A 24,359-nucleotide genomic window follows, 5' to 3' on the forward strand; every position below is an offset into this window, starting at 1 on the left:
TGGTCGTCAACGCATCTGAGAAGTGGGCCAAGAAAATTACGCCTGTAAAGTATGTCATCAACGAGTTGATAGTTTAGTGATTTACAGCGTATCTTTCTTGCCTGTGTCTTTGACTCTGGTAGTACACCCGTCGCAAGGTAATTTATGATTGGCGTCATCCATGTTTCCGTACCGGTTTGGATTACACAAATTTCTTTGTGCGGGACTAATGGTGCTCCAAGGAGTTCAACGCGGATGTCCTTTCCCAAGTGGGTGAAGGCTAACGATGCAAGCTTTCTTAACGCATCCGCAGATTTGTTTTCGCTTCGCTTTATGTGCACAACTTTGCAATCGTTGAAATCGCGCATAAGGGTTTTTGCTTGTGCGAGGTACAGGACCATTGTGTCGTTCACGGCTGTGTACGTCCCGTTTTTCACCCCCATCTTACGCGCAATTCTTAATCCGGCCAAGAATGCTTCGTACTCCGCTTCGTTATTCGTACTTGGGAAATCCAGCCGAATAGCGTAAGTGTATTCTTGGCCTGATGGGTTAGTTAGTTTCAACCATGCGCCTGAACCTTCGTTGTTGGCTGCTCCATCAGAATAGAGTCGCCAGACATCGTTAATGTCTTGTGTTGGAGAGGGTTGAGCCTCTTCCTGGCACTCTTTTTCCCGCGAAGCGGGGACTTCTGCAATAAAGTCGCCAAGACCTGGCCTTTTATGGCTGGTCTTGGCTTGTACTTTATCGCGTATTCTCCCAACTCAATTGCCCATTTGGCTAGGCGCCCTGACAACTCGGGTTTGCCTAGAACGTTTGCAAGTTTGAAGTTGGTGAGAATGGTGATTGGGTGGCCTTGGAAATATCGTCTTAGCCTGCGTGAAGCCTGTACAAGCGCTAAGACTAATTTCTCCAGGGTGGAGTACCGGGATTCCACGTCTGTTAAGACGCGGCTTACATAGTAGATGGGTATCTGGATGCCTTTTCGTTCTACTAGTAAGACTGCCCCGGTTGCTCTGCCTGTTCCGGAGAGGTAGAGAATTAATTCCTCCCCCACTTCTGGTGCTATGAGCGTTGGGAGTTCGATCAAGCGTGACCGAATCCCTTGAAAAGCTGCTTCCGCTTCTGGTGTCCAGCGGAAGTGCGTTTTCTTCAAGCAATTTCTCAATGTTGACACGAATGGGAACGACCTATCCGCATGGTTTGCTAAAAAGCGGTTAAGTGCGACTAGTCGTCCATTCAGTGTCTGAGCCTGTTTGATGGTAGCAGGTGATTCCATTTTCATAATGGCTTCGACCTTTTTAGGGTTCGCTCTGAAGCCATCTTTGGTAACGATGACCCCTAAGAACTTCCCTTCTACCATCCCAAAGGAACACTTGCTCGGGTTGAGCTTCATGTTTATCTTTCTGAGCGTGTTGAAAGTTTCTTCGATGTCTTTCAACATCGCCTCTGGCTCGAGGCTTTTGATGACCAAGTTATCCATGTAAACTTCCAAGTTCCTCCCGATTTGGGCATGAAACTCTTTGTCCATCAGGCGTTGGTATGTGGATCCGGCATTCTTTAGTCCGAATGGCATCATTTGGTAACAAAATGTGCCATCGGGTGTCCGAAATGCGGTTTTATCTTGATCGTCAACAGCCATGTGGATTTGATGATACCCTTTATACGCATCAAGGAAACATTTAAGGCGAAACGGTGCTAATGAATCTACCTTAAGGTCAATTTCGGGTAACGGGTAACAATCCTTGGGGCATGCTTTGTTTAGGTCTTTAAAATCTATGCACATGCGCCATTGTTTGTTGGATTTTGGTACCATGACGGGATTTGCAACCCATGTTTGATATTTACTAACGCGTATGATGCCTGCGTCAAGGAGTTCCTTGACTTGGGTTCTACACGCGTTAGCCTGCTCAGCACCCATTACGCGACGCTTTTGTATGACCGGTGTAAACGCCGGGTCACACTTGAGCTTATGCTCAGCCTTACTTCGAGGTACACCAGTCATGTCAGCTGGTGTCCACGCGAAGACGTCAGCCTTTTTTTGCAACAAGCGTTTGTGTAAGGTGCGTGTGGGATTAGTGATCGTTGGGCCAATGGTAACAGCCTGGTCAGGGTATTTGCCATTGAAGGCCCATTCTTCTGGCTCAGAGATGGTTGGTTTAGCCATTTTTGGTTTGAGTTTAGATGAGACGGATGCGATGCATACCTGGGGAATGCCCGTGATCATCGCGACGCCCTCAGCTGTTGGCCATCCCATCATACCATGGACCGAAGACACCACGACATTAAATCTTGCCATCCCATCTCTCCCGAAGAGAATGTCGTATGTGTGGTGTGGCTTCCTCATTACGACGAAGTCAACTTCTTCTGTGCGGGAGTACTTCCCGTCCGTGAGAGTGACGGGGAAAGATAGGATTCCCAAGGGGGTGTTTGTGCTGTCGTCGAACCCTTCCATCGAGGCGTAAACTGTTCCTAGCTTGTCGAAGAACTGCCTATACATGACCGTTGACGAAGCGCCATTATCAGCAAGGGTGCGGGAGGTGATGTAGTGCCCCAGCTGGCTTTTGATGACTATGAGGCCTTCTTTGTTGGGCCCCCCCTGGCACACGCGGGAAGCGCACTTCTGCTTCCTTCCACGCACTTGGCTCTGTTGTTCTTCGTTTTCTTCCGCTGATGTTGCCGTGAACCATGTGAATGCTGATGTCAACAGGCTTCCTTCCATTGCCCTTGTACCGATTGTCTTTCCTCCCTCCGTTCTTGATTGACGCCACGAGGTGTGTGAGTTTCCCATCCTTGACGAATGTTTCGACGACATCCTTCAAGGATGTGCATTCCTCAGTGGTGTGGTCTTTTGTCCCGTGGAAGTCACAGGATTTGCTATGATCAGCGTTTTGACGCTGTCGGATTATTGGAGCCTTTGGCCATGGGAGCCTCTCGGTGGCAAATATCTCGGTGACGCTTTCGGTGAGTGGCGTCCATCTGGGATTCCGGTTCGACGAGTGTATGTTGTCCCTTCCGCCTAAGAGAGGGCGAGAGCTGGATGAGGTGTCAAAGTTTATCCTTGACTGCCAAATACTGAGCTTCCTCTTTTTATTTTGTCGGGCGGTACGGACGTTATTTTCTCTTGTTCTCTGCGTGTAGAGGTTTGTGCTCTGGGGAAGATTTCTACCCAGTTGCTTCTCCGTTTCGGCAAAGCGTTTAGCTGCCGTCATGATGGCATCCCACGTGGATGGCATGCCATCTTTACCTGTCAAAGAACTGCCTATACATGACCGTTGACGAAGCGCCATTATCAGCAAGGGTGCGGGAGGTGATGTAGTGCCCCAGCTGGCTTTTGATGACTATGAGGCCTTCTTTGTTGGGCCCCCCCTGGCACACGCGGGAAGCGCACTTCTGCTTCCTTCCACGCACTTGGCTCTGTTGTTCTTCGTTTTCTTCCGCTGATGTTGCCGTGAACCATGTGAATGCTGATGTCAACAGGCTTCCTTCCATTGCCCTTGTACCGATTGTCTTTCCTCCCTCCGTTCTTGATTGACGCCACGAGGTGTGTGAGTTTCCCATCCTTGACGAATGTTTCGACGACATCCTTCAAGGATGTGCATTCCTCAGTGGTGTGGTCTTTTGTCCCGTGGAAGTCACAGGATTTGCTATGATCAGCGTTTTGACGCTGTCGGATTATTGGAGCCTTTGGCCATGGGAGCCTCTCGGTGGCAAATATCTCGGTGACGCTTTCGGTGAGTGGCGTCCATCTGGGATTCCGGTTCGACGAGTGTATGTTGTCCCTTCCGCCTAAGAGAGGGCGAGAGCTGGATGAGGTGTCAAAGTTTATCCTTGACTGCCAAATACTGAGCTTCCTCTTTTTATTTTGTCGGGCGGTACGGACGTTATTTTCTCTTGTTCTCTGCGTGTAGAGGTTTGTGCTCTGGGGAAGATTTCTACCCAGTTGCTTCTCCGTTTCGGCAAAGCGTTTAGCTGCCGTCATGATGGCATCCCACGTGGATGGCATGCCATCTTTACCTGTCAACGTGCGGATGAGCTCTGGGTACTCAGCGCCCTGGATGAAAGCGGCGCGAACAAGATATTCGCTTATAGTGCCCAGACTTAGCTTCTTTGAGTTGAAGCGTGTGATGAAGTCTAGCAAAGATTCGTCTTCCTCTCGGATGCAGTTGAGGATCGTCCATTGCTCTTCAGTATATTTTCTTTGTTGACTGAAGTGCTGGCTGAACTTGTGCTGGAAGTCTGCCCAATCATAGATGTGGTGGACCGGTAGACGATCAAACCATGCTCTGGCTGCCCCGACGAGCGTCATCTAGAACATGTAACACCATGTGGGTTCCGTCCAATTACTGACGGTTGCCCCCGCTATAAATCTGTTCAAGTGGTCGTCCGGGTCAGATATGCCATCATAAGTGCCTATGTTGGACATCTGTTTGGCACTCTTTGGAGCGATCGCTTCCGCAATGTCCCTTGCAAATTTGGACGTTCCCGCATTCGCAACAGTTGGTCTGAAAGTTTTGGAGAAGTCACGTGGGTTTCCCCCCGTGTTCTTTGGTTTGAAGGTTTCCTCGAAATTTCTTCTCGAGTGGAAGTCTGCTTCTCTACGCTTCCCTTTCGCCTTATGACGAGGGTTTGCGTCACTGTCAGATTCTTCCCAATCTTCATCATCCACATACTCGCAATCATTGCTCATGCTGAGCTGTTGTCTAGTGCTTCTGAATTCGTCATTGGCCTGTTGGAGTGAACGTAAACGTTCGTCCAACTCGGCTTGGAATTCTTTCTGACGTGCTTCCGCCCAAGCTTTAACTTGTTCTGGTGTTTGTCGCGGAAGTCTCGTCTGTTGTTTCCCCAACTGGGTATCAATGAACCCCAGGAGGTGATTGTTTACTGCACTTGCCCCGACTTGGGTAACCGGGATAGTGTTCGTAACAATCGTGTATTCACCGGTGTTCCCCCCAGTAGCTGGGGTTGTGGTTACCGGAGTTTCTTGGTTACTCGGTGGTTTTGGCATCGGAGTGACCTTAACCATCTTTCCAGAAGTTTGAAAAAACTGAAAAAAAGAAGAGTAAGTTCTAGCTTAATGCACGGATGGCGCCAATGAAGAAACACTATATGACACCGGCAGATTAAGGATAATCTTAGGGTTAAGTAGATGTTTCCCTCGAGGGTTAGGTCCGACAAAGATGGTTATTCTTCTCAACCTGCAAAACAGACACCGTAAGCTCGTCACTGAGAAGGGGGGGGGGGGGGTTCCTCCTTGTGACCACCCTCTGGCGTGAGAATCAGACTAGGTTGCTCTGAATATAAGTGTATATAGAGAGCAATAGCCAGAGAAAAGATGATGATACCGTTCCAAGTTGTTGGAGTATTTATAGCCGAAGGTAGGTTTCCAAGCAGGTACGGCCAGCTGTATAATATTCCTTTTCCACCAACTACGGGCTACGTTCGTGCCACGATGGGAGTTGGTGGGTAGGCAGCGGCTGATAGTGACATTTTGTACTGGAGCGTGCTCCTCCTCGTACTATTGTCAGTGAGCTGTCACCCTGTGATTGGTTCATGGGCTGCTTTTGTCAGATCTTGTCTATTTGTCCATACCTTGGTAGGTATAGTACAAAAGATCTTCTGGAAGCGTACGGACTGGCTCTTTTGGGCGGGAATATTCCCGCCCTGCTCATTCCTTCTTCAGGTGACATTGCTAAAGTATAAGAGTTAGTGCCTTATGCGTGTAGCCTTACTGTTAGTGCGGGTAGCCTTCCTTCTTGGTTTGTACCCACAGCTGCGGGGACAGGCAGGGTACTGTACCAAGGGAGGCTTTCCTACGGGAACAGCTGGCTTACTGCGTATAAGGTCTTCATCTCTCTGAGCATGGTGGGTCATGCGGATCCAGTTGGTCTTTGCGCAGACGTACCTCTTCAAGGTGAGTCTTGCGGGTCCAACTGGGCTTTGCGGGGACCTACCTCTTCAATAACTCTTTTCTCTTTTTTTTTCATGATTTCTTTCACTTTATTTTCCTTTCTTTCCATACGTTAACTTAGGAACACAGTGTTAAGGCTGTGGACCTACTTAACCGAGTTCAACGTCTATTATAAAAAGAAAAAAATGTCACTTGATACACTCCTAGTCATGTACTAGGCTCCCACCATTGAAGACAAGTCAACTTCACCAAACATTCAAGTAACCTTCCTTTAAACGCCGCTCTTCAACTCACTTCACGCATCTTACTTATTATTATTATTATTATTATTATGTCAATAATCCTCACTATATGTGTTCATTGTTTGTGTAGAAACAAATGACTTCCTTAATATATTCATCATTTCTACATAAGAGTCATCAAAACACCATTGTTATCAAGAACAATGCAAGAAACTTCAAGAACAATCAAACCCTAGTTCCTGTTAATAAATATCATTACTTTTTGCTCTTTTTTTTTTTTGAATATTTTCTTTATGGGTATTTTTTATTTGAGTTTATCTTGAATATTTTTTTTTGTTTTTTTTATAATATAGGTGGCAAGATTATTTGGAGCATCAACATTTGAAGCACCAAAACTGAAGGTGTTGTTTATAGGAGTTGATGACAAGAAGCATCCTGGGAAGTTTTCAAGAACATATACACTTACACACAGTGATATAACTTCTAAATTGACTCTAGCAATCTCTCAAACCATCAATAATTCACAGGTAATTAATTTGATTATTTTTTGTTGATGAATTATTGATTTGCTTTTGTTTGTTAGTTGTTTTATAAGTTAGTGCATTATACAATAGAGGATTGTACTTTTCTTTAAGAAGGGTCAATCGTTTTAAACGTTGCATTTGAGTTCTGTACTTTTAGCAGTTCTGAGTTCATGTTAACCACATAAACTTTTGGTCATTTTTTATATATTACTTTAAGAAAAACTCAAATTTTTACAAATATAAATTATGGTTTTACATGGTAAATCAAACTATTAAACAAAGTTGATTTAATCATTAATTACAAATATAAAAATCAAACTATTAAGATAACGAATAAATTAAATTAACGTGCTAACTGAGCGAATCAAGTAGTGTAATTATATATACAAGTAGTAAAATTATGTAATTACATTGTAGTTTAATTACACTAAACTGTAACTATATTACATTATAAGAAAAAAGATCAAATAGGAAGTTTGATTATCCTAAGAAGGCTAGGAAGGAGTGTATTTTTGTCTAATACCTTAATATTGAAAACCCACTTAATTTAATTTCAAAAACCCACTTAATTAAAACTCACTTAAATTTTCACTTATCTCCTACAACCACCACCGCCCACCGCCACCCACCGCCACCACCTTGCTGGAAAAGTCTTCGGAAATTTCGTCGGAAAATAAAACACTATGAAAAACACAATGAAAAAGACACAATGTAAAAAACACAATGGAATAAACACTATGAAAATAAAAACACAATGACAAAAACAAAATGAAAAACACAATTAAATTACACAATGTAAAAAACACAATGCAAAAAACACTATGAAAAAATAAAACACACTTGTATAACACAATTTTGTAAAACACAATTTTGGTAAACACACTTTGTAAAAAAACCCACGAATTTTTTTTTATTTTTATATAGCAATATGGTACTCACATAAAAGATAAAAAAACACTCGTTATTATGGTGAAATTGTTTTGAAAAAAAATGTGTATAAAAAAGTTATGTGCGTTTTAAAATGATGGGGGTATTTAACATGTGCCCTGCATGTGGAGAAAGAAAGTCAACAAATGTGTTATCCCTGTTATGCCCCTACCCTTGTTATACACTTTATGATATCTCTAATCTAATCTCAACCATTTAATTTGAAAATGAATGGACAAGATTATATCATATCCTTCTTAGGAAAACTAATCGTCTTATTATAACTCAACCCTACATTATGATACACTATTTATTTCATACGTTAATTTAATTTGTATATGACTCAAACCTTAAAATCAATAATGTACTAAATTATATTTAATAAAAAAACACATTTTGTTTTGTCGGTGTTATAGTTATAAATGTTTACTTTAACATCAAGACTCATGTCAAGGGTTGCATAGCAAATCTTCATGCATGTAAAATAACATATAATTGGTGAATATACGTTGGTATTTTGTACGTAAAATAACAAATCTTTAAGGACCACTAGCTTTTCAGGGTTTACTAAGTTTGGTTATAGTATGTACCACCGTATAAAAATGCGTCTTCACATTCATATGTTTTGTTAGGATCCTAAGACATATTTTTAACGAAAAAGGTCACAAGTTTAGAATTTGCGCTAGTTCTATGCGTGTCGACGATTTTGCAATTAAGCGGTGACTGTTTTATCTGATTATGTGTTTACAGTTGCAAGCTTGGTATAATAAGTTATATAGAGACGAAGTGATAGCGGAATGGAGGAAAGTGAAAGGGAACATGTCTCTTCATGTTCATTGTCACATAAGTGGTGGCCATTTGCTACTTGACTTGTGTGGTCACCATAGGTTCCTCATCTTCACCAAAGAACTCCCTTTGGTAATTAGTATTTAGTAATCCCCTTTACAAGTATTACTCCATAGCGGAAAACTCATGAGCGTAAACGCTTTTATTATCGTTGTTAGGTACTAAAGGCGTTTGTTTATGGAGATGGGAATTTGTTAAAGAACTACCCGGAGTTGCAAGAAGCTTCAGTTTGGGTTTACTTTCACTCAAATGTTCGAGAATTTAATCGAGTTAAATGTTGGGGTCCACTTATGGAAGCGTCGTCATCATCGTCATCGTCATTGAGATCCTCCATTGTTGATGGGGGATCGAGCTATTGGGAGGTACCAAAAACATGCCTAGAAGAATGTTCATGTTGTTACCCGTCAACGAGTTCAATCCCTTGGTCTCATGATCTTGTGAAGAATCAACATGGTGATGACACCAACAAGTGGTTGCAACAAAATTTTTGATTAAGGTTCTTTGATTTGGTTTATCTGTGTGTAGACTATGGTGTGTGTAGGCTGTGGTGATGAAAAATGAAATAACAATAATATTTTTAACAAAATTTAAGTTATTGTTTAGTAGTAAGGACTATTTACTATTAAATGGTGGTATCTCCTAACCAAAATGATCATACGTTCAGACGGTTAGGGGTGTACAAGAAATCGAAAAAATAGATCCGGAACCCAAGAAACTAAAAATCCAAACCTAAAAAACGACAATTTGGTTTTATGTATTTGTAAAAACCGAACTTACTGTTCGGTTTTAGGTTTGCATGTAACAAAATCCGAAAACCGAACATAATTGAATTTCTAGATTTTTATTTTTTATTACAAGTAATTTTTGAGAATTTAATAAATATGTAAAGTAAATATTTTTGGTTAAATGTACAATAGTCGATCTATTAGTTAATAACTAACAAAATATTTTTACCTAGATTCATTATTTTCGCCCGATTTTCTTTAGTACTAAAATTTTCAAGTTCAAATGCAAACCGAAACAACTTAGACCGAACCAAAACCAAAACCAAAATCAAAACAAAAACCGAACAAAAAACCGAAAAATCCAAAACCAAATGGTTTCAAAAAGCCAAAAACCGACGGTGTTTAGTTTTAGTGCCCCAAAACCGCACCAAACCACACCATATACATCCCTACGTTCAGTTGTTTGAAAGTTGAAATTGTTAAAATTATGTAGTATTCTAAAGCAAAATTAACATCAACTATAGTATATACAATAAACCAAAAAGTGCAAAGTTTTCTTATTATTGAACAAGTTCGATTCTTACATATGAGAACCAATAACACAAATCATACAACTCAAATAGCAAAAAGTCAGTGCCCCAAATTTTATAAACATATTGAGGACGACTGATTAATGGAAGTTAACATTGCCTTGGTATGTTAACCCAACATTCCAGTTAGCCGGGGCGACATTGTACGCTGTTATGGTCTGTTTGGTTGTGAACGAAGTTAGTCTAAACGACAGAGCTTGACCACGAAGTGTCGCAAACGCTTGATACGACGCTCCCCAATTATGGCTCATGCTTATCCAACCCGTCTTGGTTCCTTTAACCCACATGCTCTTAATGTCACCAGCGCCACCAACGTTCATCACATAAACCAACAACCAGTACCCGTTACCTTGGAACGAAAACCTAAGACCGCCTTTCTTCACACAAGGTACCCTACGATACATAACGGGTACAATGCCCGCTTTCCATTGGGCTATTTTCATGAAAGCGGGTTTAGCCATGTCGAAATGGGTCCTAGGTGGGTTGCACCATCCACCGTTGTTGGAATATTTGGACCAATTTGGTGGGCATAGGTTTGTGGCCGTCACGGTGGCTATGCCTTTTGAACACCATGGAGATTGGACACACCGGATTTGGTAACATTGGCCACACGCGTAACCATTGTTAAACATTGTTGAGCTCAATGCGGCCGTGTTTGTACCGTATCCATTAGTCATCAAGTTACCGTATCCACAAGCACCACCTGACATAATCCAAAGATTCGTTACAGAAAAATATTATTACAATAAAGAAGATAATGAGACCCGTACAGGGTTCATTAGGGGTGTGCATGATTCAGTTTGGTTTGGTTTTCGGCTAAAACTAAACCAAAAACCGAAACTTTGGTTTTTGGATTTTTAAAACCGTTCGGTTTTGAATGTTTTGGTTTTTGTCATCCGAGCTTGAAACTTTTAGGCCGAAAAAAAGTTGGCTGATAATAATGAATTTAAGTATAAGTAATTATGTAAATGTTAGTTATTAACTAATTAATTGTTATATGATTGACCAAAAATATTTGAGTTACATATTTATTAAATTCTTATAAATTACCTAGAATAAAATATAAAAATCTAGAAATTCGGTTCGGCTTTTTCTGTTTTTATAACCGTAAGTTCGGTTTTTACTAAAACATAAAACCAAACCGACGATTTTTCTTTTGGTTTGACTTTTTCGGTTTGGATATTTTGGTTTTTTCGGTTTCTTGCACACCACTAGAGTTTATGACTAAATCACCTAAATTTGCAATGTAAAAAACTCGTTTATATTTGAAGAAAACATGAGTTGAACCTCTAAAAATTATCGCTGGACAAGAGAAAAACATATTTTTTTATTTTTATTTTTTAATAAAAACGTGAATTTTAACGTAGGAAAACATGAATGTTCATATAAAAACATAATTATTTTTCTAAAAATAAAATATTACTTAGAACAAAAGAGAAATTATAAACGTTGTTTTATTAGTTTTAACAATTCTACCTTTTATAATTATAAATTGACACTCTTATTGTCTCTTAATGCATCTATCTATGTGTGTATACATTTTAATTTCATGTATACAAAAACTAAGTAGTACCCATGGTTGAAGACGCGGACTCGTCTCCATAAAACGTGGCATGGGCGAGAGTCCATGCGCTTGGACGGTACACAACCGGTGCTCGTGCACGAGGAACAGGAGCATACGCCGCTCCAACTAAAACCGATCCAAACGTTGCGAATAGTGAGATAACAAAGAAGAGGCTAGCCATTGTTGTGCACTTGTGTTATTGCCTATTGATTTTAGTATTGACTTTGAACTTTAAAGACATTTATAGGCCCAAAAGTTGTGTTTGTGAATTGTGACCCTCACGAAGAGTTGTGATTTTTTCAAGTCAACTTTGACTTGTGTTTATTAAATGAGAATGTTAGTACTTGTAATGTAGGCAATTAAAGTTTGTACGAACTTAAGTTTAGTGACAACGTGCTAGCAGGTTTTATTGTTATTATTATAATTACAAAGCATAGGCTGTTGGGTGACAAAAATCCATAAAATAGATTATCTAAAATGGACTTATGTTACTTTCTAAAATAATATAGTATTGTGACCATAAAATCAAAGAACATAAAATTTAGGAAATTCGTATTATTTATAATGAAGAAACAAAAATTGTCATAGTAAGTGTATATCTGATTATATAAAACATTACAAGACAAGAGACACATAAATCAAATATATATAGACAAGCCACATGCATATAGACGGGTTCATGTGAGAAATAATACGTATATATGTTTTGTATGATTACGCAATATAGTCATATAGTTACACAATGTATATTAACGTTCTATTTTTTTTAAATTATAAGGATAATCATATTTAGTATAGGAATACTATGTTTGATTGGAAATTTAGAATATATGCTCACAATAATAAGACTAAAATTTATATGTTCTTTTGAATAGTGAACTATATAAAAGTCAATACAATTATAGAAAAAAATGGTTTTAGATTTAATCCAAGTAAAGTCAACAGTGGAGACTTTTCCGTTTTTCCCTTTTAATCACTTTAAACTATACATTATTATTATTATTATTATTATTATTATTATTATTATTATCCAAATAAAGTCAACAGTAGAGACTTGCTCATAGTAGGGTGCCGATCCATCTTTCAAGTTTGGTTGAGAAAATGAAAGTGTTGAGCTTTTTTCGAATTAAAAATATAAAAAAAAGATGAGTCTTACTTGAAGGATTAATGTTGATTTATAGTATAAAACTTGTAATTGAGTGTTTTAGTTTTTTTTGATGTTTGTTGTTTTGTTTGGTAATTGATGCTTGTATTAACACCTAGAGGTTCATCAACTTTAATATATTTTTTTTATTGGTCATTCAAAAAAAATATTATTATTATTATTATTTGGTTGGTGGTAGAGTGATAATGAAAAAAGTTGGTATTTTATGTGATCCAGATTTGATTTTTACCCAATCATTTAGTTTCAACAACATCAGGTGATAAAGAAAGACTAAACGAGTAAATGACGTTCACTAGTTGAATTTTTAAACTGAATGAGTTTTATCTTACCATAACCATATCATGTCTTTCTGCGAGTGCGAGTGTTCACGGGAATTAGAGAGTTATGTCTTATTAAATAAAAGACAAAATATAAAGTTTGGGGCAAATAAATCAAAATTAGGGCACACTTTATCCACTCACTCACGCTATCGTTCATTTGTTCGTTCTTCACAAAAAGGTAATAATAATAATAATAATACTTTGTTAATTCTGCAATCTGTTAATTTCGTTATCTGCATCAACATGTTCGTTCTTAATTTCATCATATTTCGATGTGTAAGTTGTTAGTTTTCACTTTGATGAAATGTGTTGCTTATTGTTCGAATTTGATTGATATGTTTCACAGTTTCACTAGCAATGCGGTTAAGTAGGTTATGTGTTGTACGCAGTGGTTGTAGTAATCTAACAGTTATCTGCAATTTGCGTCATTTTAGGGTTTAAGTGTTGTTTAGGGATTAGCATTTTTACAGAATACTGGTACTGTACGGAACATAAGCGGTAGTGGTTCCGGTAGTTTTCGTTTCTCATGTTTTCGGCACCGGTACCGTTCGGTTTTGGTACTTTTAAGTTTTAATAATAGTGGCTGAGAACGGTTTTGGTACTTTTAAGTTTTAATAATAGTGGCTGTAACCGGAAAAATAGGTAGTAGTGTTGTAGAACTCGCTAGGGGCGCATATATTAACAGTTTCATATGTAATATTTCAGTTTTATACATACATACATGCATTATACATATACACTTTTTTATATATATGTGATTTTCAGTAACATACGCACACACACACACGAACACATATATATTTGAATTAGTGTAGGGTTTAAGTGTTGTTTAGGGATGAGCAGTTTATACAGAGTACTGGTACTGTACGGAACATAAGCAGTAGCGGTTCCGGTAGTTTTTGTTTCTCATGTTTTTGGCACCTGTATCGTTCGGTTTTGGTACTTTTAATAGTGGTTGTAACTGAAAAAATCGGTACAAGTGTTTCAGAACTCAATTTTGTATGTAATTTTAAGTTTTATATATACATACATATATATACACATATATATTTTTATATGTGATTTTCATTAACACACACACACACACACACACACTCACACAAACACACATATCTGGATCAGTTTAGGGTTTTAGTGTTGTTTAGGGATGAGCATTTTTACTGAATATCGGTACCGCTAATCGTCTTTCATGTTTTCGGTATCGGTGAGTTTAATAGTACTGGTACCGATCGTTACTGAACCATAAATATCAGTACTAGTGTTGGAGAAGTCGCTAGGTGTGTATGTATTCACATGTTTATATGTAATTTTCAGATGCATATATTTATATGTGATTTTCAGTATTATGCACACACACATTTTTATATGTAGTTTACAGAGTTTGACCGGAAGTTTGGTACGACTAGACCTGTCTAGGGGCGATTTGGACAGACTAGCGACTAATTTGGCGGTCAAGTAGGTTATTTGTTGGTAATACGCAATAGTTGCAGTAATCTATATGCGTGCTGATGAACAATTACTTGCATCAACTTAGGGTTTAAGAGTTGTTTTAGTAGAATTTGTTCTGTCATTGTAGAGGTGCAAATCGTGAGAAACCGGTAGGTGGTTAATAATAGGTACGGGAGAAACCGGTTACTAACCGATGGGCGATGGTTTGGAACTGGATAGGGTTTTTCGCATAGAAACCTCTCTGGAACCAGTTAACGAACATAGGTTAATACGGTTAGTGTTAATAAAGTTAATTTTAATTGGTTAAGGTTAATTTCGTTTGGGTATCATTGGTTAACTGGTTAATAACCGAACCGATCGGTTACATTGGTTAGGGATTTTCCACTCAAAAACCGGTTTTGACCGAAGTATGCCTTGTTCATGTTCATTCGTTCGAACTATGCCTTTAATAGTAGTTACCAATGGTCTAAAACTATTTAAGGTTATAAGTTATCACACAAATTTACCTTGTTTTAATTGAATACTTGACATTACAGTGATGCCACTTTATCTTGCATTTGAATGCTTGTTTTACTCTCTTTATGATATCAGGAAACAAAAAGGCCATGTCTGTTGATAATTCTGTTGTTGATTCTTCGGTTACTGATTGGAAGCTTGATGTGGAGAATAAGAACAATCAAGGTATTTTACCGAATTTAAATCACTTCTACGAATAATTTTATTATGAGGTTTTATCTATTATATGTGGAGTTGGTCACAAATGAAATTTGTCAAGAGTTACAACAAGTATCATTTGTCTAATCTCACTAAATACGATAAAATTTGATTATTTTTCTAAAATTATTCTTTTAGTAGTTAAAATGAATGAGCTAGAATGTTGTTATAGAGAGCCCGAATGAGAAAGTGGACAAGGATGCATATCGTTCTGGTGCAGAAGATCAAGACCATTCATGTGAACAAGTTGGAACCTCAAACACAAATAAAAGAAGTAAATCCAGTGATACAAGATACTTTATCATAAAGAGTTTAAACCTTGAAAATATCCAATTATCAATTCAGAGAGGACTTTGGGCCACTCAAGTGATGAACGAACCGATCTTAGAAGAAGCTTATCATGTAAGTTCATTATTCTCTATGGCTTCGTGCCAATATTTTCTAAAACGTGAATGCACGTGTCTTGCAGAATTCTGGTAAGGTGATATTAATATTTAGTGTTAATATGAGCGGCTACTTCCAAGGGTATGCGCAGATGATTTCATCGGTTGGTTGGAGACGAGACAATGTTTGGAGCCACGGTTATGGTGGAGGCAAACCATGGGGCCGCAGTTTTAAGGTTAAATGGCTGCGTTTACAAGACTTGCCTTTTCAGAAAACTCTTCATTTAAAGAACCCTTTGAATGACTACAAACCAGTTAAAATCAGTAGAGATTGCCAGGTATGGTTTAATATTATACATACATACAGTCACACATATATACACAATATATATTATTTGTTTCAGGAGCTACCTCAAGATATTGGAGAAGCACTTTGTGAACTGATAGATGGAGAAAGTGGAGTGGATGAAAACCAGACTTTTTGTGGTTTACAAGATACGGGCCCCATGCATTTAGGACCGTTGATGTATCCTTCATTGTATTACCAGCATACTTCACATCAAAATCCGTTTATTAACCGAAGTGTTGCTGATGTGGATACTGGTAGTGATGGTTCTATGCTATATGACGGGTGGGATATGCCTGCAGAAAGAAGCCTACATGCTAATACTCTTACTGATGATGATATTCTCGAAATGGTATAATATTATTTTTTTGACATTTAATTTTCTGTAGTTTTCTATGGTCTCATCGTTCTTGCGTTTATGCAGACATATGAAGAGTACCTTGAAGCTCATGGCAGAGGCAACCGGATTTCACATCAATCGGTTAGTCACTAAACTAGTTTAGATATACATTTAGTAAATATTATTTCCGTGTCGTATCAGTTAGTAACAAGATGATTTGAACAGGGGAACGAGTCTTCTCGAAAAAGCCGAGATTCATCTGTTAGCAAAGCGAATGATGATGACTCGTAAGCATCTTCCTTTTTACTTTTAAAAAATCGTGAATTTATTCTAATTATGCGATGACTTTACAGTTATTCACGGTCCCGCTCGAAGAAGAGGAGTCGTCATGATGATGGTCATCATCATCGTTCGTCCCCGAAATGATATACAAATAGGATGAAAGAAGTAGCTTTCTTATATTTCATTGGTTGGTGGGTAGTGAAGTCATGTGACAGCAAAGGAAAGATAATGAATATGTTATACAGTTATGTAAACTGTAAAGTACTTTCTTTAATTGATAATATTGTAAACTGAATATGTAAATACATGTTCGACTTGTTAGTTTTTATGTGCACACCTTCACTTCTTGAAGCTCAAAATTATACAACAGTAACCCTCGATCGCCCTGCTTGCGGTGCACGCATATAATGTATATGTGTGAACCCTCGAGTGGGCAAAAGTGAAATTGCACTAATTTTGACGTTATATTACTAATCTCGTGAAAATAACATTAAAAGTGGCGGAAGGTTAATTAGGCATCATGTGGTGGCGTTGATAGTCGAAAGACAATGGTACATGCACCAGTTGGCGGTGTCCATGATGGTTGAGTGTTATGTGCCTTATGTTCAAGGCTTGATGCAAAACTACTATTGAGCCGGGGGTATCACCGGAAGTAGTCTCTCTATCCCTATGGGATATAGGTAAGACTGTCTACATCTTACCCTCCTCAGACTCTATTATAGCTTTGCTATTGGTGGGATATACTGAGTATGAAGATGATGATGATTTATTATTGAAATACCGTCAAGAGTTTGTTGATGATCGTATATTATACAATGGTTACGTTTTAAAGTATGCAGACGTTTAACAAACATGTTGACGCATCACTCAAACACATTGAACGTGTGTCATATAGGTTGTATGGTTGATACGGGCCGTATGATAGGGAGAAAATAGAGAATAACACTTTTGGAGAAGATAATTGTTAAACCATTTATCATCATAAAAGTGATGTTGACATAAGGAATACTAATGATGGAGTTGAATAAAATATCTGAAAGCAGATTTATCAGATTCATCTCTAATGGCTTCCTCAAACACTAATATTAATATAGCAGTAACACAACAATATCCGTACCCGTGCCACGTCAATCCATCCGGGTTTGTTTCTGTTAAGCTTTCTGGTAAAACCAACTATGATCGTTGGCGGGAACAGATGATGTGTCTCATACAGAGCTATGATATGCAAGGTTTCATTGATGGTCGGTTTAGAACACCCAGAGAACCGAACTATGAGGCGTGGAAACGATCAGACTCACTTGTCAAAGGATGGATGTTCGGTTCGTTAAGCGAAGAAGTCATGGATACTGTTGTTGGGCTTTACACTGCCATGGGTGTATGGAACAAGCTAAACAATACTTATAGTACTCCGCCAACGGCTGCTTCCAGTTCAGCCCCTGCCCCACCCACCGCCACCAACAAAGGAAAAGGTATACTGTCGGAGACTCGGGTAAATGTTCAATCCACAAGCCGAACTTTGGGCAGGCTAAATGCATACCATTGATATATTATCTACACATCACTGACATTTTACACGGGTCATATAGTATTTTTCACGCATCATATAACCCGTATAAAAACAAAAATAGCTTTTATACGAGTTATACGAATTGTTTAAGACTTTAAGGTGTTCTGCGAAAGTCATACAACTCGTATAACTTTACTGAACTAGCTGGTGTGACTCGGGGCGTGCAGAGGTTAAATTTTGGGCTCAAAGCGCCAAAAAGTTCGTTTTTTTTGGGTTTTTTAAACCATTCACTTTTTGGTTTTCGGTTTTCACAATGAAATTGGTTCGGTTTCGATTTTTTCGGTTTTAGCATTTGGGCTTGAAACTTTGGGCGAAAGGCCGGAAATTTTGTTAATTAATATATAATCAATTATAACACTTTTGGCCCTAAAATTTTTGGGGTACACCACATATTAGTTTCTTATAAATGACTTAAAAAACGTTTATTTATTTATTTTTATTTTTGTGGTTACGGTTCGGTTTTGTTTTTTTTAAAACATAAAACTAAATCGCCATTTTTTATCGGGTTTGGGTATTTATAGCAACAGCCAATTCTTTCGTGTGGCACTAGATCTTGCAGAGTACATAGCGCTGTACCGAGCCATAATCGAAGGTGACTGGGAAACCGCCCGAGAACATTTCAACAAAGACAACACCACATTAACCGCCAAACTAAACGAAGCAAGCCACAGAGCACTCCACATCGCGGTTTCTCAAACCGAAAACACTCAGTTTGTTAAAAATCTTCTAAATGAAATAAGCCCGAACGCACTTCCATCAATGGTAAACAACTATGGACAGAACCCACTGCACTACGCTGCGATGGTCGGGAACACTGCGGCTTCGAAAATGCTTGTGGAACACAACCCGCATTTGCTATTCGTTCCAGACCGAAAGGAATACTTACCGATCCATAGAGCGGTTTTTAGTCCGCATAAACTCACTTTTATGTATTTGCTTGAGGCATGCAGGCAACATGTTGGGCTTTCACAACAAGAAACATATCGTAATCCCTTCGAAGGCGGAAATGGCGCTGTGCTTCTTATCGGTGTGATCAATCAAGGCATTCTTGGTGAGTTTCCATTGATTCTTGATTTATATATTAACTTTCAAGCGCGTATATATTTTACGTAAGTTTGTTTACAGATGTAGCAATTAGCATACACTTTTGTTGCCTTAGCCTTAGTTCTGTCTTAGCGTATAGATTTGTATTATACGAACAACGTTGTTACAAGATACTACACATCGGCGCCGATTTATGCACATCTTCATGGCGGTTAATTAACCACCCTGACAGTTATATAACTACTTGGTAGTATATAACTAACTTATAACCGTTAATAACCGCCAAATATTTACATCAAGACTCCCTAACTTACAAATGTTGCATAAAGGACCCTAAATTATACTTTATACTAATTACAAATCTGACCCGCAACATTGTATCAAACTTGATCACACAATTAAGGCCACCACATTATTTACGTCTATTTGCTTTATTATCCGTTACTATTATAGTATTCCTCACCCCTTTGTGTTATCGGTAATTGACTACTATTATTTTTGTACTTTTTGTGTTGTTGTCATGTTTATTCACTATGCAACGTTTGTTATATCTGGTTATATGGACACTATACTTTACATGTTGATTAATTGTTTTTGAAGTCGGGGGTCTCAAGACTCTCAGCGGGAGTGGTTTACCCTCATTCTACCCCCCGACCCTACCAGTAGCTTTTAGCTAAAAGTAGGATTTGACTAGGTACTTGATGTGGGCCCAAGTGTAGAAGATCGGGCCATGATGTTTTTGGACGCCCAAGATCGCGCTTTCAAAGGTGCTGCACGAAAATGGGCATAACTTGGGCTACGGGCCTCCGTTTCAAGAGTGCTACCAGTCAAAACGACCGTTGGAACGTGGGCCATGTTATGGTAGCATGCCGTAGCAGGTTATCTCGTTTATTTTTCCGAAATAATCCTTCTAAATAGACTTTTGGGCAACTTTTATGTTTTCTGTCGAGTTTTTGGGTTTTCTTTTGGGCTGTTGTTTGGCCTGTGGTTGTTTTTGTTGGCCCAACCCCATTTTGGATGCTTTATCAATATGTTAAGTTACTTGTGACTGATCATTGACCATATTTTAATAAAAAACGACTTGACTTTTCAAATTCCTGCCTTTTGGGTCGAATTTGGGGGTTTGGGGAAGGATCATCACGGGTGTTCACAGAATCAACATGAGTAGCCTTCGTTCACTATTAGTACGTTGCATCAGTACTTTTGTTTGTTATTTACAGATGTGGCATATGACTTGATTAAAGAGTACCCTGACATGGCTAGAACAAAGTACAAGGACGTCGACACTCCATTAATGTGTATCCCAGGAAAGTTGGACTTATATTATAGTGGAACACAATACAACTTATACCAAAGATTTGTATATTCTTGTCAGTTTTATCACTTGTTCTTATTTCATATATAAACCATAATAATTATGTTGATATCTATGTTTCTGATCATTTCGTTACTTTGTTTTTTTAAAACGTGAGGATAGATAACGTCTTTGGAAATACTAATAAGCCCCAAGATATCGAAAACCAAAAGATATACAAAAATAAAGTTGTCTCAACATGCAGCCTCTACACGGGTTTGCTTTCGACTTTACAGATCAACCGCCTCAAGGAAGATAAACGAAAGCACAACGCGGCTCTTATGTTACTAACACGCATATGTGAAGAAGTTGGTAAAACAAACAAATACAATGATATGGGAGACCATTATTTCAAGGCAACTAATGCTGCAGCGGTAAATGATACGCCAGAGGCGATAAGAGGAAATGGTTAAGTATTTCCCTCAAGCAATTTGGTCCAACACAAAAGGTTATTACATTATTCAGTTGGCGATAATAAACCGGACTGAAAAGGTTTATAACTTGTTGGTACATGAGATGAATGTCAACATGTTTTTACATAAAGTAATGAAAGACAAAGATGGAAACAACTTGTTGCACTTGGCTGCACAGTTGGCACCTATACATAAACTTAATGTGGTTTCCGCTGCTGCGCTGCAAATGCAAAGGGAGTTACAGTGGTTTCAGGTAAAGATGTGTTAGAAAATTAGTGGCTCGTGACTTGGTTTGTGCACGAGCCAAGATTTTAATATGTAAAGTATAACTCAAATTCATATTATAAAATATAAATTTTGTTGTATATTAATCCTGGCTGGTTAAAGTTGGGATTATTAAAATCCAATAATCCTTAAATATGCATTGTATTATGTTAAAAGTTTTTTTTTTAACTTTTATGTATATTGCAAAAATATTAAATTAACCATTTATTAATAGTAAACTAGTTGTCTCGGGCGTTTTACGAGTAGAGCGTGAACAACATTTCAGCTCATTAAGATAGACAAGCCGAGCCAGCTAGTCTCGTTCTTTAAATGAGGTGAGCCCAAGCATTACTCGGCTCGGCTTGTCTTATTTACATCCCTGGTTTCAGGTAGGGGTGTGCAAGAAACCGAAAAAACCGATCTGAAACAGAAAAAACCGAACCAAAAACAAAACGAAAAAAAATGAACCGAATTCCTAAAATTTTATTTTATTTTTTATTTTTTTAAGTAATTTTTTAATATTTAATAAATATGTCTCAAATATTTTTTGTCAAATGCATAATAGTCTATTAGTTAACAATTAACAAAATTATTATACCAAAATTCATTATTTTCGACCAACTTTTTTTTTCAGTCTAAAATTCTCAAGCTCAAATGGAAAAAACCGAAAAAACCGAAACCGAACGGAATTAAAACAAAAACCGAAACCGAAAGGTTACAAAATATCCAAAAACTGAAGTTTTGGTTTTCGGTTTAGTTTTAGCCCAAAACGACACCGAACCACACCACGCACACCCCTAGGACTTTCATGTGAATTTAACACATTGTATTACACATCAATGCACAAAGTTTTTAATCATTTACATGTGAAACAGTAGTTAAATGCATTACAGGAAGTCGAAAAATTTGTCGAACCAAAGTACAAAGAAGCAACAAACAAAAGCCAAGAGACGCCGATAATGGTGTTCAGAAGAGAACACAAGGAGTTAAGAAAAGAAGGCGAAGAGTGGATGAAAAAGACAGCGGATTCATACACGATCACAGCTGCACTTATTATCACAATAGTCTTTGCAGCCGCGATTACTGTACCTGGTGGAAACAATAGTGAAACTGGAAAACCAGTTTATTTAACAAGATCAAGTTTCATAATATTCGCAGTCTTGGATGCACTCTCATTGTTCACATCCACCACTTCTTTGCTTTTGTTTCTGTCGATTCTCACTGCTCGCTATCGTGATGAGGATTTTCTCTACAAGTTACCGAAAAGATTAATACTTGGCCTTGTGATGTTGTTCTTGTCTGTGACATCACTTATGGTGGCATTTGGTGCGGCTTTGTTTATTGTTTCTAGGCAGGAAAAAGAATGGATTTTGATCCCGATAGCTGCATTAACGTGTCTTGCGATTGTCTCATTCGCAGCGTTGCAGTTTCCGTTGCTTGTTGAGCTTGTTTCTTCAACTTATGGTGGTGGAATCTTTGCAAGAAGTTAACTGTCATGTAAAAAAGTATATTAATTTCGAATAGTAAACGTTTACCTTTTTATGATTCCAGTTATATTATTATTGCTTAGTTTGATATTATATAAATCTGAAGCGTTTACTAATTTTGCAAAATTTTATACAGACATCCAAACACAATGTCAACAACATTTTAAGACATTTTAACGTGACTTATGGGCGATTCGATAACCATGAGTTTACAAATTATGCAACTACTCATGGACTTGTGTTTTGTTTTTTTATGTCCATAAGCGTCGTCCCAAAATGGCAAAGCCGAAAGAATGATTCGTCACACACACTAGCCACCCTCATTTTAGGTTGATCAACGAGGTGAGTACCTCATTCTAATATACTTTTACTCTTTTTGGTTTCCATTTGTTCGCTGGAGCTTCCATTTGTTCGCTGGAAAAATGCCGCTTGGCTATCAGGGTGTCGTGGGATGATCAACGGGGTGAGTCCGTCATTCTAATATAGTTTTACTCGTTTAGGTTTCCATTTGATCGTTGGCGCTTCTATTTGTTCGCTGTAAAAATGCCGCTTTCGTATTCACTAAACGGGGCTAGCCGCGAATGGTGGGCTTTTGTTTTCACTAAACAGGGCTATCAGGGACTCGTGGGAAGATTAAGGAGGAGAGTCCCTCATTTTAATATAGTTTACTCGTTGTGGTTTCCATTTGTTAATTAGAGCTGGAAAATGAGGGACTCTCCCCGTGATCAACGAGATGAGCCCCTCGTTCTAGTCTACTCTTGCTATTTGTGGTTTCCTTTTATTCATTTGAAAATTGTCACTTATGTTTTTCCTTAATAGGGCTAGCAACGATTTGCGTGAGTTATTAATATTATGAGCAGGGAATGGATTTGATACGGGTTTAGGTAATCAGTTTTGATATATAAATTTGGAATCCTGCATGCTCACCTAAAAGTATCTATTTCCGCTATGTTACCAAAAAGTATCTTAAAATTAAATTATTTTAAATAATATTAAATACCCTAACAAGTTTATCGTAATAATTTTGGATTCTTTTGTATGCATTTTGTTCCTAGAGCTACTTAGACAGAACTTACATTTGTGACTCATTCATATGTGTGCTTGATGATGTATTTCTGGATCGGGCACAATGTTTGGGCTTGGCTCAGTGAGGTTTAGCCCATTAAGCCTATTGTAACTAGCCTCGATGTGGCCCATTAAGCTCAGTGAGATGGATTATATGGGTCATGGATTTTTTATTGTTCATGTTGATCCGTGTTCACATTCTATTCATGATCGGGGTATTCCAAATTATTAACCGATTTCACCTCTGTTAAAGAGATTTTTACATATTTGTAAACTGTAAATGTAAAATTTCCTGATTATAATATGTAATATAGTTTTCTCACATAAAGTATGTACGTAGTGCTTTAATTATTATTTTTTATTTGTATCATATGTTCCACCCGTGTAGAACTTCAAGTGTTAAATATAAATGCGAAATTTCTTTTATTAGATAGTATACATGTAATGCATTTTTCTATTTATATTATGCACTATTTGTTTAAGTTAATCTTTATTTAAACATTTTGAATCATTCCGTATATAACATGGGTTCTAAAACTTGTGTTATTTAAATAATAATTTTGCTACTTGTGATTACAAAGCAAATATTATTACCATAACAATCTAAATCTGCATGATTTTTCTTTATAGTACAAAAACCAATTCAAGAAGCTATTATACATTATATCGTGCAAATTTATTATAAGAATTAAGGGGAAAAAGATCTAAAAGTGACAAAAATTGTGATGAGTTTTGAGTGCTACATTCAATCAATCAAATTATCAAGTGATTTCAATCCGAATGGTATCATAATTAACAATAATATCATAACTCATAACAAGGGTCCCAACAACAGTAAATTTATAATTCACCAAATAGCTA

General features: G+C 37.9%; 2 protein-coding genes and 2 pseudogenes across 3 annotated transcripts; 3 read left to right on the plus strand and 1 right to left on the minus strand.

Moving 5' to 3' along the window:
* Positions 1-6,265: 6,265 nt before the first annotated feature.
* On the plus strand, positions 6,266-8,917 carry LOC143634299 (protein STAY-GREEN 1, chloroplastic-like). The gene is made up of 4 exons (XM_077102420.1): positions 6,266-6,370; positions 6,483-6,656; positions 8,331-8,498; positions 8,585-8,917. Exons 1-4 carry the CDS (start codon positions 6,266-6,268, stop codon positions 8,915-8,917), a joined length of 780 nt encoding a protein of 259 aa, XP_076958535.1.
* Positions 8,918-9,691: 774 nt separating this feature from the next.
* Positions 9,692-14,361, minus strand: LOC143634300 (expansin-A7 pseudogene; annotated as a pseudogene).
* Positions 12,907-16,704, plus strand: LOC143634328 (uncharacterized). The gene is made up of 8 exons (XM_077102445.1): positions 12,907-12,968; positions 14,831-14,920; positions 15,126-15,355; positions 15,423-15,674; positions 15,741-16,034; positions 16,107-16,163; positions 16,248-16,309; positions 16,376-16,704. The coding sequence occupies exons 2-8, from the start codon at positions 14,845-14,847 to the stop codon at positions 16,446-16,448; spliced, it is 1,044 nt and encodes a 347-aa protein (XP_076958560.1). The 5' UTR covers positions 12,907-12,968; positions 14,831-14,844; the 3' UTR covers positions 16,449-16,704.
* Positions 16,705-17,286: 582 nt separating this feature from the next.
* LOC143634301 (uncharacterized) lies at positions 17,287-22,625 on the plus strand (annotated as a pseudogene). Its single transcript, XR_013153829.1, has 5 exons — positions 17,287-17,773; positions 18,422-18,922; positions 20,136-20,301; positions 20,388-20,935; positions 21,840-22,625. The product of XR_013153829.1 is annotated as an uncharacterized LOC143634301 (transcript).
* The last annotated feature ends 1,734 nt before the right edge of the window (positions 22,626-24,359 follow it).

This window comes from Bidens hawaiensis, unplaced genomic scaffold (assembly GCF_021521415.1).
Source record: "Bidens hawaiensis isolate Kalapana, Puna unplaced genomic scaffold, B.hawaiensis_p1.1 tig00007041_1, whole genome shotgun sequence".
Classification (NCBI taxonomy): domain Eukaryota; kingdom Viridiplantae; phylum Streptophyta; class Magnoliopsida; order Asterales; family Asteraceae; genus Bidens; species Bidens hawaiensis.